Source organism: Pygoscelis adeliae, unplaced genomic scaffold (genome assembly GCF_000699105.1).
Source record: "Pygoscelis adeliae isolate BGI_AS28 unplaced genomic scaffold, ASM69910v1 Scaffold286, whole genome shotgun sequence".
Classification (NCBI taxonomy): Eukaryota; Metazoa; Chordata; class Aves; order Sphenisciformes; family Spheniscidae; genus Pygoscelis; species Pygoscelis adeliae.
Genome location: NW_008825076.1, coordinates 7680815 through 7696943, shown reverse-complemented (window position 1 = coordinate 7696943; position 16129 = coordinate 7680815). Strand labels below are relative to the sequence as shown.

Genomic DNA, 16129 nt, shown 5'->3' with positions numbered 1-16129 from the left:
TCAGAATTTTAGTTTGGGATAGATTGATCCATGAAAAATAAAGTCCTTATTGAGGCCTTCAGAATAAAATGCACTAATAGGTGGGTGGTGGCTGACTTGCTCAGATATAAACCTAAATCCTAAATCCTCCCTAGCAACAACAAAAAAGAGCATTAAACAGTAGGTTATTTTTTTTAATGTTACAAGAGAAAAAAGTTACTTGATACTTTAAAAAAATTTTGAAGGATTTTTAGATTAAACTGAAAGTGAGACTTTTCCTTTTCTAGTCCCATGACACATTTACAATTAATGAAATGAAAGAATTTGTACTCTGAACACTTTCTCTTTATACCCAAAACCAACCCACATTCAAACACCTAAATGACTTTCTACCCAGAAGGGCATTTGAAAAAGTTTCACTGAAGTAACTCATGAAAATACTGAAACGCTTTGGGCAGCAGCAGAAGGTCTGACTGAAAATTCTTTTCTCCACTGCAGATATATCACCCATTTATTTAAGCAAGCTGGAAGTCCTTCAGACTAACTCCTCTATCTGACATGATCAGCAAAACACTATTTAAATTAATTAATAGTGTCTGGTCCAGAAATGTCTTTCGTGGAAGAACATGGACCAGTTTTTCTCTGAATAATTCAAAGAATACTCTGCCTAAACCTAGAAATAAAATTATTAGCTTTTATAACAACTTCTCAAAGATTTTGAGATAGTTTGGGGAAAAGAATTTTAGCTATACTCAGAAATACATTTTAGTACATTTTTATTTATTTCACTGAATAAACAACCAAACTAGTATGAGAATCTGCTAACTCAAGAACACAAACAGCCCCAGCTCCCAGTTTAAAGTAATTATTACCTGGTTAATTCATAGGTTTCTCCTAACAGCGGGTTAAATGGTTTGCCAGTTCTCTCCCACTGAGAAGCTACAGCAGAAACTGCAAAAGCAGCTACGGCCTAATAAGCAAATTGAGAACACATTGTTACGAGAACAGTACATTAAAACTCTAATATATTTGTTGCACATTACAGTATTTCATTATTCTTCCAAAAAGAAAGCACTATATACTGCTTAAGGCCAAAACATTTGTAAGCCATAGGATAAGTGATATAGAAGCGGGGAAATACAAGCAGTTAACAAGAATCTCATTTCCAAAAAGAATTGTTTTCTATAGTAAATTTTGTCAGGTTGCTTCTCCACCTACCTCTAAGAGGACAGCCTGGTTTTTTAATCTACTTTTCCCCTATCTTGACTGTCCCCCACACTCAGCTCATTGGGAACAGAGTCTTGCTTTTCCTAGTGTCAGGCAAGCATAATTTCTAACACAGATGAGATGTTTTTGAATCATACCAACAGGTACAAATGACACTTAGAAGCTCTTGCAGGCTGATAAGTAGGGGTATGTACTACACAAACACAGAATACAAGATATACATTCCAGTTTCACTTAAGTAAAAAAGAGAGCTATGAGCAATACCAGTATAACCTAATGTACACAGGCCTGGTTTCCCTATATTCAGTTCCTTCTCGTGAGACCAGCCAGGTACTATACTCTACGTCCAACAACAACCAGTTTTGGAGAAGAAAAGAGTGATAAACCTTGTCTCTGTCACAATAATTTTTCATCCAGTAACTTAAAAATCATGGAGCCACTCAACAAATCAATTTAGGGTGACTTAAACCCAAGATTTCATCTTCACAACACATAAGACCACAAAAAGAGTCACAGTTAAAGCACTCCTGAAAAGGGTTGATGTCCTTGGGCATCATCAGTTGTGGCACTCTCCTGCAGTAGACTTTTGGCTCAAAATCTGCGCACAGCATCAAGTGTGAAAGTGTCACAAATATCTGATACAGCCACTATGAAACAAGAAACTTGTCTAGACAGACAAATATGGACATTCTTATGATAGCCCCAGAGAAATAAATACACTCAAGTGAGAAATTGTCTTAAAATGAAAGACTCCGGGAGAGAAAAACTTCTTCTGAACTAACCAGAAGGTGGTAGTTGTTACTTACCTGCATTCTTTCCAGGGGGTCTGCATGACTACAAGCCTTATTAATGAGGTATATATGTTCCATGTATTCTGTTATTCGTTGAAGGAAACTCAATGGCTCATTGAAGACAATAGGCATTGTAATCTTAGACAGCTCCTAGGTAACAGAAGGATAAGTTAATTTCTTAGACACAACACTAAGTTAACAACTGACAACAACAAGAATTTTGAAATTAAGTTGTGGGTTAGTTTGTTTATTTATAGCATTCCTCAAAAGATATTTGGCAAGCCTATAGCAGACCTCTCAGTGCTACAGCTGAAAAGGGCTAGAAGCACTGCAGAAGCCTACCAGCAATCTGTAAGACTAAACAACTTCAAAAATTGATCCAGCTAACCTAGTAAATTCAAGAAAAACGTTACCTTCTATTCTGTGGTCTACATAAAACAGAAGAGGTTAAATTTTCCATAGATAGCAGCAATAATGTGCCAACCGGCTCATTACTGATATTTAAGTACCATGCATACCTTTGAAATCCTCACATACCTATTTGCATTAAATCTAGCTATTTTACTACAGTAACCACAAATTACTTTCTGAAAGGAACAGTTACATAAAAAATAGAATTTGAATTGCTCTAACAAATTTTAGTGGCTTTATTTAAGCAACCTGTTATTTGCGTCAGAATGTTTCTCATTTCGCATGTGGATACAAGACAGACATGAAGTTCATGCAGAGATTTCCAATTCCCCAGGTCTTTCACTACATCCAAGCAAATTTGGCTGTTTAATTAAAAAGCTGCACTCATGACTGAGCACTAAAGCATCATTTAAGTGATTAAAACTTAGCGGAAAGGAGAATGCCACCAGATGAAGTTAATGCAACATTTTCCTCACATTGTCACAGGCAGTAAGGGGCAGGGGGGAAGTTACCCCTAATTGATTTGGTCCCAGCAAAGCATTCTAGTAGATAGGTCACTCATCCTAACAAAAGGAGTTTTGACAGTACAGCTGTATCTCTTAGACGACATAAATTAAGCTAGCAGAAGGGCTTGCTGACTTGTCTGTTGCATTCACAAAGGACTGTACTGGCAGACCTAGACTAGATATGAATGTAATTGCTTAACGCTTCTAAAAAGCGGCTATGGCTGCAATGCCCTCCAGCATAGAACATCATTTTCATTCCTAATAAGAATGAACTAATCAAACATGTAACTGAATTCTCAAATGATGCCATTTGTGGCAGTGATGGCCAATAACAGTGCAAGCATCGGGGGGGTCCTTTAACAACACAGACCAATGTAAAGGTCTGTGTTTCTGAGTCCAAGAATAAATCTTGTGACACAATTACATCACACCATTAATACCCCAAACCTACACTGGGCTCTCTAAGAAACTCTAACAGATCCCAAACTTTTCTATCCCTTCAATCAGATGAAAGCAATTTTTTCTGGCACAAGCTGCTTAAATTATGGAAGGGGAAAAAAAAAACCAACACAAACACATCAAAACAAAGCCCTAAATCACATTTTGTTAAGTAATGAATAAAAAAAGAGAAGAGAGCATTGTGTTAATCAAGCCATATTTGACTATATTTTTAATGGCTTTAGTCTAGTTCTTATGAAACAGCATTAGAAATGCCAATCCACATGCTGCAACAGCTAAAGCAAGTAAGGAACTAGCACCGTTAGTAAATGGATGTTGAGATTTAGAGAGCTGCAGTTTAAAATGTTCCCTACAGAAAAAAATGCAAAATGCATCAGGTACTATTCTGTGTCTTAAGGTTTAAGCAATAAAATTAATCAGTTGAAGTCAGGAGACGTAACATCAGCATACTTCATCCAAGCTAACTTACCAGTCCAATGCATTTTTTTAATATGCTCCACACACTGAAATCACTTCTAGAAAACATTGGGGCAGGTAATGATGTCCTGTAACTGGAAAAAAACAACTGTCATTATCAGCTCCTTAAACAACAAGGCATTTTCATTTGTAGGTGTTGAAGTAATTTGTAAAGGAAGCAAAGCATTAACCTAGAGTTGACATAGGAAGCAGACAAGTAAAACATCTTTTCAGTTCTAGAGAATTAACTTCTTCCAATGAGAACAGTAATGCCACAAAAGATAATGTGCCAGCATGTATTCACTTCTCATTTACTATGTAGTACTATGTGTTTACCTGTGTCTCTTAATTCCATTTTCTTGAATCTCTGTCTCTCTGTTATGCTTTCCAGTCGTATTGCTTTGGTGTGGATCTAGATCAAGCATTTCTGCAACTTTATGATTTGCTTCTGAAAAGTCTCCTGAAGAATTGTCAGAATCAAAGCCTGTATAAAAACCATAAGGCAATAGTTTTCTTAGGAACCTTATTATGCCACAGTGTGCCACTCACATTTTGTAACTCTCACAGCATAAGTACACTTATACCGGGTTATTTTATTTTCAGGACTATCAGAGTGAAAACCCTTTATTAAGTGACCTAATTTCCAACGGTATTTAGAGCCAAGTATTGCATTAGAATCAAGCATTCTCAACTAATTTTTCACACTGCTGAATATAAAACCAATTTAGAATCTTACAAGTTCTTCAGTAGCTCCTAATCAGATTAGTTGTATTGTCTCTTCTTCAGAGCTGCATTGTAATTACAGTAATTTTGTTCAGTTATGTAGTTTTCCGCAAAGACCTTAAAAAAATTAACTTCGCCTACTTACACTGCTAACAAGCAAGGAGAAAAAAAAAAAAAGAAAAGAAAATGGCCATTTCACAATCCAGCGGCAAACATCTGGACTACTAGAGCAATAGAAATGTAGGATATCTAACTTCTTTTTGCCATCCATATGTGCAAACCATGTAACACTTCCCTAATGGTTACAGCAAGAACCTGTGGACACCAAGATGAATCACTCCCTGAGCTCTACATGCGACCCAAAGCATGACCTACAGTAGGTGGCTTCATTTCCTACGACCCAATTCCATCCACTTGGGCAGATACCTACTGGAAACACCGTTGTAACTAAATACCAGCACCCCCTATAACAACATCCTTTGAACAGCTTTAACCATAAAAAAAAGTTAAACCAACAGGAATCTACAGGAAGACAAGCTTCTGTAATCAAGCAGCCCTAAGTACAAGTTGGACTAAACCAACAATCCAAGATTTTAGTCTGATTTTATTTATGTAAGTCACACTACTTCCCCGCACACACTTAGAATAATGACAATTTATTTTTGCATATGCCTTTAAATAAGAAAATAGTAAAAAACATTTTATGCATATATACACACACACACTTGGTCACTATCAACAGCAACAGGCCTCTTGTCAATGCTCCTACACAGACTGACTGCAGAAACAAAACAATTATTAACAACAAATAAGGATCAGTTGCAGCATCGATACAGAGCACCCTAAAACGATGCATTAATACAATCCTCCTTCACAACTGTCAACAGTATCACAATAGAAAGCACTGCTGATCATTCAGTGTAACAAAGGAACATTTTTGTTGAAAATAATTCAAAGAGCATTAAGTCCTTTCTGAGTGCCACAAGGGCCAATTCTTCATCAAGAACCACAAGATGACTTTAGTTTCCAGCTTCCAATTTACGAGTCAGAATCCAAAAGCAACATGAAAACATGCGTATTTGCTGGCACACAATTCTTGCCACAATTTTAAGGAATGCACTAACATCATTTCTGTATTCCTTTCATTCCAGCTATCACAACCTGGGCAACCACTCGTCTACGTGCTGACAGTTACCATCACACTCGGCTACAGCCTATCCCAAAGTCCAGCTGTGGGTACAGAAAGATTCCGAAATATTACAAAGCATGTAAACACTCTAACAGAGTAAAGAAATCAGTTTTGACACAGATTATTTCAGTTTTAAATAGAGTAAAACGTTGTGATCCTCTGTCATTAACTTTTTAAAAATAGAGAGTATCTATCACAAGTAGTACCTCAACTTTTCTTTTTGTTAACATCTCCAATAGGGTGCTTTTACTTTATTAAAGTAATTCTTGCAAGGCACACATTCAGAAACAAAAAGCTGCATTTTTTTCAGGGATCAAGACGATGACAGTAACATTCAAAACTGCACACAGAAGTACCACCGATATGATCTTACTTGGTAAACATACACCTGCTGGTGTAATGGGTGATGTCATGTATTAAACCGTCTCCTACATTTTGATGTCACAAGCATGTAATTATATAGCAATAACCACACCTTAGCAGTCTTAGTACTTAATTGGAAAGTATGATAGTCATATATATATTCAGGTCATTAAAATGAAGACTACCCTGAATCACCTGTCTTAAAAAAAACACATGCCTATCTTCAGTCAACCCACAACAAAATATTTATAATTTTTAAATGGCATTTCTAACCACATATTAGCTTTTTTTGGAACCTGCTACAGTACAAGGAGATGGAAAAGGCAAGTACTGTAGGGCATAATGAAATAACTTTTATTAGTTTGACTGATGAATTTGGAAAAAACAGATGAGCTTTCTGGTACATGTGCCCTCACCCAGAAAGCTGATCAAGCACATACAACATAAGGAACAGCATCACATTTAAATGGCACTTCAATGAGATAAACAGACCTAAATGTAAAAGTAAAGCTTCATAACAGGAATAGTCAGCTGGCTTATAGGGGAATAGTTACGAAAAATGTTACTGGAATTACAGTCTTTACATTGTACCTGAAACCTTGCAAATCCTATCAAGTGTTCACTGTTTTTATCCACACTATTCTTTCTGTTTCTGCATACTTCAGAATTGTTTTGCCCTGTTCCTGTACAGCACAACAGGAATTTAAATGCAGGTATATATATTATTTATGGACAAAAATATGTCATTGGTAAGTAAATAAATGCCAATTCAAACAAGTGTCTTGCATACAAGCAACAAAAATTAAATCCCTGCTCCAGAAAAATAAGAGATATCAGAAGTCTAAAGTCTGCTTTATTAGAGTGCATCTCCACCTAATTACTTTAAAAAACAAAACAAAACAAACAAAAAAAAAAACCCACTAGGGTACACAGCTAGATCATCACTAGACTTTCAATTATGCTTTCAACCTTAAGTATCAGCTGGCTTGTCTACTACAAGCCCGTTGAGAAAGTTTTAAAAGCTGTTTCTCAATGAAGTTCTAAGTATTATAGTTCTGTGAAGAACTATCCAGAGAATGTTCTTCACAGAGGAAGTACTGATCTGGAATAAAAACAGTTTACTGAAATGATTTGTTGTAGTTTTTCTAAGTTACAAAGTCTTTCTCCAGCTGCCATTAAAGTCTTGAACTTGCAAAACTGATTAGATAAGTTTTACTTACAGAACAGTTTTTATAGTGAAGAGCCACTGGGAGCAAGGATAAAAATGGGGATTTAAAAGGGGGATAGGGGACTACACAGAGAAGTAAAACATCAAAAATTAGCTTAATCAGAAGTCCCAACTTATGTGTGTTAAGGGTGAAACAAAAGCTTTTAAAAAATCTTAAATTTTCAAAGTCAAATACTTAAGTTGGGTGCCAACATTAATTTATTTCAAGAGCTTAAAGAAAAATGACTTGCCAGTAACTCTAGTTTTCTTAGCCTTCTTCTTCCACATCCTGCAAATGAAACAAGTCCACTCAGACTACACTATACATCCACCTACGAGGGAGCAGAGAAGTACACTGTTCTATGAGTCATATACAAAGACATAAGACCGCCCCTTTTGTACAGTCAGCGGCTTCCTTAAACACTAATTAAGCCTTGTCACTCAAGACAGAAAAGGACTCAAAATAGCATAGCACTGAGAACCTTCAGACCTAAAAAGGGCATAAGGAATAGGGACAAATATGCTGGAAGCGCAGATAGCAAGTGAAGTGAGAGGTAATTTTTTCTTTGCCAGAAATCACCGTTCTCCACTTTTCAAAACAAGTCCATCTTGCCAACACGTAGCCATATCGCGCTGCTCCGATAGGAGGCAGGCTGGCCTTTCACAAGATTTGCAATACTTAAACATTATGGCAGAATCTGCTGATTTAGTTCAATCCAGACATTATGAAAATATATAAATTTGGCAGCAGATACCTCACTTCCTCCTCCCCAAGTGAAAGCAACAGTTTATAGTCAACAACAGCCGAGCAATAGGAAACAAAAGGCAATACCCTTACAAATACACCGGGCCAGATTAACCTCATGGGCATAGAACAGACTTCCATGGAACTGCAGGTTAATATTTAAAAAAGCAAAACTAAACTATTTATGTTTGTCAAAAATAAATTACCCTGTAACTAGCCAAGCATTTTCCTGTTCTGGGACAGTCCTTTCACAAAACACTTTGGCAAATCTGACAGAATTAATGAAGGATACAGTTCTGACAGAGCAGAACCTGATGGCATACAGTCTTTAACAAGCCTGCGATGAGATTAATAAACCCAAGGGGACACAGGCTAAAGGCAAGTGATCGAAGCTATATGCTCCCTGTCTCACATAAAATTTCAAAGAATCTGAAATTCATCAAAGGATCGACCACTTTACCTGATCCAGTCTCAGAGAAGACTACCTCCTGTATTTGAGAAAAAGCAGACGCTATGCTGTCAAGAATTAGCTGAGACCACAGGTAACATTTCCAAGAGATTCCCAAGGGGAGTACTCATTCATGAAGTAAGGATGTCAAGTGTCCAGCTAATCAGCAATGCTAATAACCTCTGAATGCAAGGAAACTTCTCTCCATGGAAACTCTTTACTGGTCACTAACTCAATTCATCACCTATATAACACAGTCCATCCTGCACACGTACACACATAATCATCATCCAGTCAGGGTCAAACCATCTGCCAGGAGGATGATTCCCAACCACACAGCATGCAATTCCATCACATGAGCATATCTTTTGGATGTGATGAGGACAGTGTCAGAAGCAGGAAACTTCTCAGCCAAAGAGATGAAATCCACCACAACAAAAACCAGGGGTCTCTAGGATAGATTCACATTCTAGAAGTGAATGTCGTCAGTTAATAACTACAGAAAAGTTGGAGCTTCCTCAAGGAGTGAACTCATAGTATCCCAAAGGAGGCAGCATAGTACTTGGGCTGCTGCTGAGACTGCTGCAGAATCCTAATGTGCAACTTCCCATGGAGTTCAAGTGCTCTACTAAGCCTGGCTTGCTACTTATGGGACACAAACCACAGTACCCCATTACTAAAATCAGTGAACTTGTGGGAACACATTGCAGCTCCCTCTGGGGAAACGAGGGCCCAGGACTCTGGGGGAGCAAGGGGAGAACAGTACGGTGTACATGCTGTTTTCATCTCAAAATGGAGCTAAGACAGCTGGAGAATGTGCTTGTTCCTGGTAGCCATGTCCCAATCCTAGATTTAGAGCAGAACAAGCACATGTCTAAAGGTGGCTTCTGCCCATCTACTGATCTGACCTAAAGGAAGGAGAGTATCCTTGGAAAGAACAGACTGAGGAGTCTGCCAAGGGCATTTCATTTTTTTAGCAAACTTTGGAACCCCAAATCCTGAAGTTTTCACTGTGGAACCCAAAAGCTCACCCTGGCTCAGAAAGGACCTCAATTCTGAACTTGATCTCCTTGGAGTACTGGGTCTACACCTACCATGTCCAGACCATCCCAAAACTAAGAGATAGGGAGGCATGATCAGGACCCATTAGAACCTAAAAAATTCAGCAAAGCACCGCCTGAAAGATACACAGTCCATGGTGCTAACAGGAGCAAAGAGTTGCTACAGGTATTGGCAGTTGGGGAACATGAATGCAGAAAGACCTATTTACATCACATTTATGTATGACTTGGACAAGACACAGCTACAAAGAACTAGGTCTAGATTTCACTAGGCTTGTGCAAGTAATCCATCAAACTGTCAGTATCTTCTAAAGCATCTAGCTGGAGAAAGAGATTGAGCACCTGTCTAAAGACAGTCCTGAGGGAGAAAGAATCAGAAACAAACTATTCCAAATTTAGCACACCTCTTAAACAAAGTACCTGTGGGGGATGCTCCAGGGCAACATATATAAGGGAAAAAAGTTCAACCTCATTTAGTTCCTGGAGTGGCTGCTGCAGACCAAACACCCTCCATCAGAAGAGGGCTGTGCTAAGAGCCTATAAAGACACCGGATCTTCTTTTGCTTAGAAACTTCTCTCCTGCCATCACATTCCTCCCTGTGGAAGAATAAGGTTCGGACAGGACAAGGAGTGCTCACAGAACTGATGCACAACATCCCACTTCTGAGCAGAGCCAGCCAAGACTGCAAGGTACAAGAACATCTCATGCACAATAGCTCAGAAGTCATTACCACCTTGAGGACTTGCAGGGAGAATAAACCTGTTGAGGTTGAGGAAAGGAGAAAAAGAAGAGGAAAGAGGACAAAACCAGAGTGTTCAAATGCAGATGACTCAAACACTGAGGGCTGTGTATTTCTGCAGCAAGAGAGAAAGGAATGCATCAACCTCAAAGCTGTACAACACAGACCTCATACTTAAGAGGCACATTTCTGTTCACCTTTTTCAGTGGAAAAAAACCAACTACTTCATTTATGGACGTGGTCCTGAGCTCTTGGAATTGAAAGATTACTAAAGACATACAGGAACAATCCATTGCGTTTTCAAGATTTTTATGGTACAACAATTTTATTTTACAGATGAATTTGGAGTACTAGCCCCTATCACCCCTAGCTAGCATGAATGCAATCCAAATTTCCTTCTCTTGTCCGTGACATAATTGTGACAAGTCCTATACAGCCCACTGTCAGTCATGTTGCTTCACCCAGCCCTCTCTGTTTAATCCTCATATGAATTTCCAGCCAACCATGTCTAAGTCTACCTTACCCACTTGTATCTACCATGCTACTTCCACTCCTTCAGCTTTCATGCTTCCCATTATTCTCCTTCATTCCCGTGATTCTACTTTAAGCACTCTACACTCACCATTGCCAGCATTTCTCATTTCACCTCTATTACAGGATTTCTGAGGAGACATTTAAGTGGAAGACTTTAAAATTGTTTTAGATCTTTGAAAGGATTTCTTTTTTTTTATTAAAATACTTTAAACATTTTATTGCACCACTAAAACCATGTAAGGCTCTTATAAATAACCACTCATCCTTATTTGTTCAAAGAAAAGTACTATTTGATACACTGCTCAAGTGTGAAGTGATTCATGTTTGCTTTTCTAGAAACAACACTGGATTGCAAAGACTTCTGGCTCCCTATCTTGAAAGCATACTTTTACAGTAATTTGTTTCTGACTAGAAAAACATTTTCTACTTCAATTCTTCAGGATAAGTTTTCCATTAAAATAAATAAAATAGCAATAGAAATAATCCACGGAAGATATTTCACCTTTCAAAGGGTGTTAAAAGCATTACTTTTCAAGCTGCTATTAGATTACCTGCATTTTACAGGAAATGAAAGCAAGGCTTTGCCACTAAAGGACTGTTACAGTGGTAAAACGATAGCCAGCATTAAGCTTTAATAAAAAAACTCTTCATTTCAAAGTCTGAACCTGAATTATAATTCTTCCTTTCTTCTTCTCAGAAGATAGCACTACAAGTTTTACCAACAGCGTATTACTTTTATTTCTTAACAGCAATATATTACTAGCCCCTCACCGTGGACAGTGCAGTTTATAACATGTTTGGGTTTTTTGGGGTTTTTTTTTTTTTGGCACTGTGGCCACCACTCACCCGTAACGGCATCATAAAACTCTTCTTCACTATTCATCCTTCAGTGTGAAATCTCTGTACAGCCAAACCAGCTTCCTCTAATGCATCGTTGAACTTGATTTAGAGATTAAGTATCTGTGTGCTGTCGAAGTCGTCTTTGCAAATACCCAGCTGCTTTGGATGATCTGTTTGACAAGACAAGAAAACAGAATTAGCAACTTCCACATTTCTTACGTGCACAAACATCCACACCTGACAAATACTAATTTTCCTTTTTCTTCCCATGGCAAAAGATGGATTCTTGCATTCATAAGTAAACAGCCTTCTTTGATATCAAAGTCAGAAGATGAATACTACCTACCACAAGAATAGCTGATGTACTATGCCACACTTCTCTCTATATAAATACATCATATACATTACTGTAAAATATACCTTATTTACTGCAAGTTACATTTCAGGCAAGCACAGCTAAAAGGAGCAGAGAACTGAAGGAAGAAAAAGACAGCTGGCAAAACAAAAATTCTGCTCTTCAGCAAGAGGATAAGCCTTACCGCATCCTTAACCAAGAAAGCTGGGAACAAGAAAAGAGAACCTTGTATCTCAAAATCTCACTGTTGCATAAAAATGTTGGGCCTCACTGTACATCATGCAATCAGCATCTAGTGACCATGAGAAGTTTTGTCAGGCTACTGCTATGAACTCTTGAAAAGACAACTGGAGATTTTTCCCTCTAGAGGGAAAGTGTAAAGAAACAACAAGCTTTTTCTCAGTAAAGCCAAGCACACTGCAAATAATTTACAGATTTATGAAGCATTCCAGCTCTACTTTATGGATAGACTAAATTAGGTTTTTTCCAGATGGTTGGCAATGGTGTAACGTAAACATTTTTACTTCACCCAATTTTAGTCAAAGGAGAATAATGAGAAAGTCTAGTTTGCACTCTTACAAATGTTCATCAGGTACCAATGACGAGCCAAGTACACAACGATAAAAAACAGCATGGCAATGCTATCAATATCTCCTCCAAAACAACCTCAATCTGTCAGTCTCAATTTTTTATGACCCTTGAAGATCCCACCGCTTTTGTGCCAGTAGTTCTTCCAGAGTAATTATAACTTGCACAATTCCATTCCAATTATGAGAAACAAAGCCAGAAGCACACTCTACTCCTCGTAGAAGAGCTTGTCATGTTTGAAGCCAATTCCTTCTCTCTCCCTCTCTGCAAGAAATCGAACAGCATGATTCCTCCTCTATCTCAAGTCTTTTTACCTCACTGCCCAGGACAAAGGTTATTTGAATGTCTCATGCACATACAGTCCTTCCAATTCTCCATTCAGAAGGAGGAGCTAAAATAGCCTATTTTGGAACTCATCGAAGTTAATGAATATAGTGTTTGCCTTGAAGTGTTATGTCTGTCAAGGTCAGGTACCTCAGTTTGTCACTTTCCCTTAGGAACTCCCTATTTTGCTTGCCACTATAGGATTTTACATCAATCTCTGCATCATGCTGAGTATCTGAGCTTCCACATAATCTTCAGCAATTTCTTATTTAAAGTCCTCACCTCCACAAGGACAAAACTTTATGCAGCTGCTTCTCTTGACTGTTGCTACAGTGCTGTTGCAATTGCTCTCAGCTAGATGATCACTTCCTTCCCTTTTTCCCATGCTGTTCTCCAGTCACAGGCCTTTAAACATTCTTCAACTTTCTTGCTCATCAGCAACAAGTTTCTGACTTGTTTTTGTCAAAGTGCTGCATTCTCCTAGGCAAGAATGCAACAGCTCAAAACATTAACAAGTCAGATACATGTATGTCTGAAGACTTCCAGTGCAAGGCTATCAGCAAGCGCTCTGCTTGCATAAGGCAAAGGAACAGCAGCTTCACTTCAAAAAGATACAGGCAGTTCAGGCAACTAGCAACCATGCTGCCACAAAATCAAAGAAAGGAAGAAACCCTCATAACTAACAATTGGTTCAAGAGTAGCAGCTAGCTCAGATTTCTGGGTGCACTAAACAGCAGATTTGATTACAGTGTTCTAAATCTGTACTGTAAGCACAAGTCAGTGTACCTATCCCTGCATTATCTTGCCTAACGAAAGCCAGTCCTTGACTCTGTAAAAAAAAAAATGCTTGTTCATACCAAAGCTGCTGTCGGTCTTAAGAGTTTCTCCAAACTTTCCAGCCCCAGCAGCAATATATCTGGAAGTATCTCTTCCAAGGTCTCCAAACATGTCATATCTTTGCGGAAAATCTGTCCTTGAGGATGCAACTATGTAAACCTTTCAATGGGGGCGGAAAGAGGGAATCCAAAGAAAACTATTGCTACAGAAAACAGGAACTCAACATCTCGGGACAACTGTTCACCCCAGAAGCCATTATCACCATGCTGGAATGACTCCACTAGTTTGCCAAAAAAGAAGTTATATTAGAGGGCTTCTTTAACCCTCAAAGGTACTGCATCCTGGAAGATGCAAGACATTTATGGTTTCAATTGTCCACAAGTATTGCATCCTTCTAGCAAAACGGCAGCCAATATTTCCAGAAGGAAACTTGTATATACACAAGATACAGCCCTCTCACGATCAGCGCTACAACTCCCTCATTTTCTCCATGTTTTCTTGCATCTTCCCTTTTTATGTTTAGTCTCTATTTTTTATTTAAGCTCTTGCAGCAGGACTATCCTATTGTTGCATACAGCTCATGTGGTGGGATTCAGTTCTGGAACAGCCTTATATCTATCAGCAATACATGAAAAGGAAAAAAAAAAAAGAGGTAGTTCAAAACGCATGCCCGTTCAGTTCAAATGCAAAGAGCACACTTCCTCAGGGTCACTATCCAAACACAGCCACATTACATATCAGCTTGCAAGCTCCAGAGATGCTTTGTAACAGCAACTCCAGTATGCTATAGTCTTGTATAGAAGGCACTAAGAAATAAAAATTATGACTTAAAAAATTGTCAGTTTTCTTATCATTAAGAGCCTTAGAGTAAACAAGGTCATACAGATGAATGCCAGTTTCTCCTCTCCCCCCTCCTGCACAATAGTAGTTGCATTACAAAAGGACTTGTGAAGTGGAACTACATCACACAGCATGCAGCTTCGCTACAAAGACAATGAAGCTTTCCTATAAAAACACTCACCAAGCACAAATGAAGTAACTAGAATCAAAGACTTGAGTTAACTGAAAGCAAGAGTTATGCTGTGTTCTCCTGATATGCACCTCACACCACACCTTAAGCTCACTGTTCTTTGAAAATGAAAGTTCAGTCATATCCCTGTAAGTTATATACAAGCTTTGTAACTATTACTTAAAGAACAAAATATTCATGGCAGTCACTTTAAATAATAGTCGCAAATTCTCCTAAGGTGCTAGGAGCATTTTTAAAAGGATGAAGTAATATATTTTGCGTCAGAGTTACACTAGGAATAACTTAATGCTCCTATCACTTCTTTTACATTCAGTTCTTTTATTTAGCAGAGATTAACATGAATTTGCATGTAGTTGAACACACAATGATAACAGCATTTAGCTTTCATGAGCCAAAAAGCTAGGATTAAGTCCTTTTCTCTTACTAAAAGCAACAGCAAAAAGTTACTTTCAACTAGGTTGAAATGCCAGAAGACAAAAACATCCTGTTTGCTTCATATTCAGCACTTGTAATCTGTACTTCCTCCTCCATGCCCATGATGTACCCAAAAGAATTCACTTACACACTAGCAACTGTAGTTAACAGCTTTTCTCAAAATTGCCATTCAAGGAAGGGTGCAATACTCCTGCGTCAGACAGACCTTCAGGAGCTTAGGACCAGCTGCCGTCCTGGAAAATCTTTCATAAAGCATAAACACCATCTCACGTTCACACCTTTTAGTCCTACATTGTAGAAGAAAGACAAAGTATATTTAGATATTTTCTTACATACACAGTAATCATTAGGAATGTAACAAACAGTTTTCCATAGAGGAAAACTCACTCTTTGTTGTAGAGAACACTATTTTCAGCTATTTCTACTGTTGTAGAGAACACCAGGGTTTGCTGGTTTACAGGTTAAAATTACCTTAGTGGGCTTCACTTTGACAGCCGGTGCTAATGGGCTGGGCCTGGGTACTCAAGGCACAGACACCCAGAAAGGTGCTTTTGCCTGGAGATTGCAGCCCAGCTGCATTGCCACATTTATGACCAAAGAGAGCCTGTATATAAATCTTATAAATAATAAGATGCCTCTACTTGCAGCTTTTTCCTAAGTGAACTGGAAATTCGTAATTTAAGGATGACAACACACCCCTTACCACAAGCAGCCCAGATTTTGTGGTTTACAAGATAAGCGACAAAGCTCATCTATTTCCTCATATTTTAAGGCTATGGATTTGTATATACTAACTGGATTTACTATGGGATTTGTGTGCATGAATAAAAACTGCCACTTTTTTTTTTTTGGTAATAGATTGATTTCCCTCCAGGAGAGAT

General features: G+C 38.2%; 1 protein-coding gene across 1 annotated transcript in view; it reads right to left on the bottom strand.

Annotated features, from left to right (window-relative positions):
- OSBPL2 (oxysterol binding protein-like 2) overlaps positions 1–16129 on the bottom strand; it is a 37299-nt gene that overhangs the window by 10684 nt on the left and 10486 nt on the right. The window contains 7 exon segments of the mRNA XM_009326795.1: position 1; positions 4–130; positions 852–949; positions 2013–2147; positions 3843–3924; positions 4166–4313; positions 11686–11849. The exon segment at position 1 is cut by the window's left edge and continues 67 nt beyond it. Coding sequence (XP_009325070.1) covers position 1; positions 4–130; positions 852–949; positions 2013–2147; positions 3843–3924; positions 4166–4313; positions 11686–11722 — 628 coding nt within the window. The 5' untranslated portion in view covers positions 11723–11849.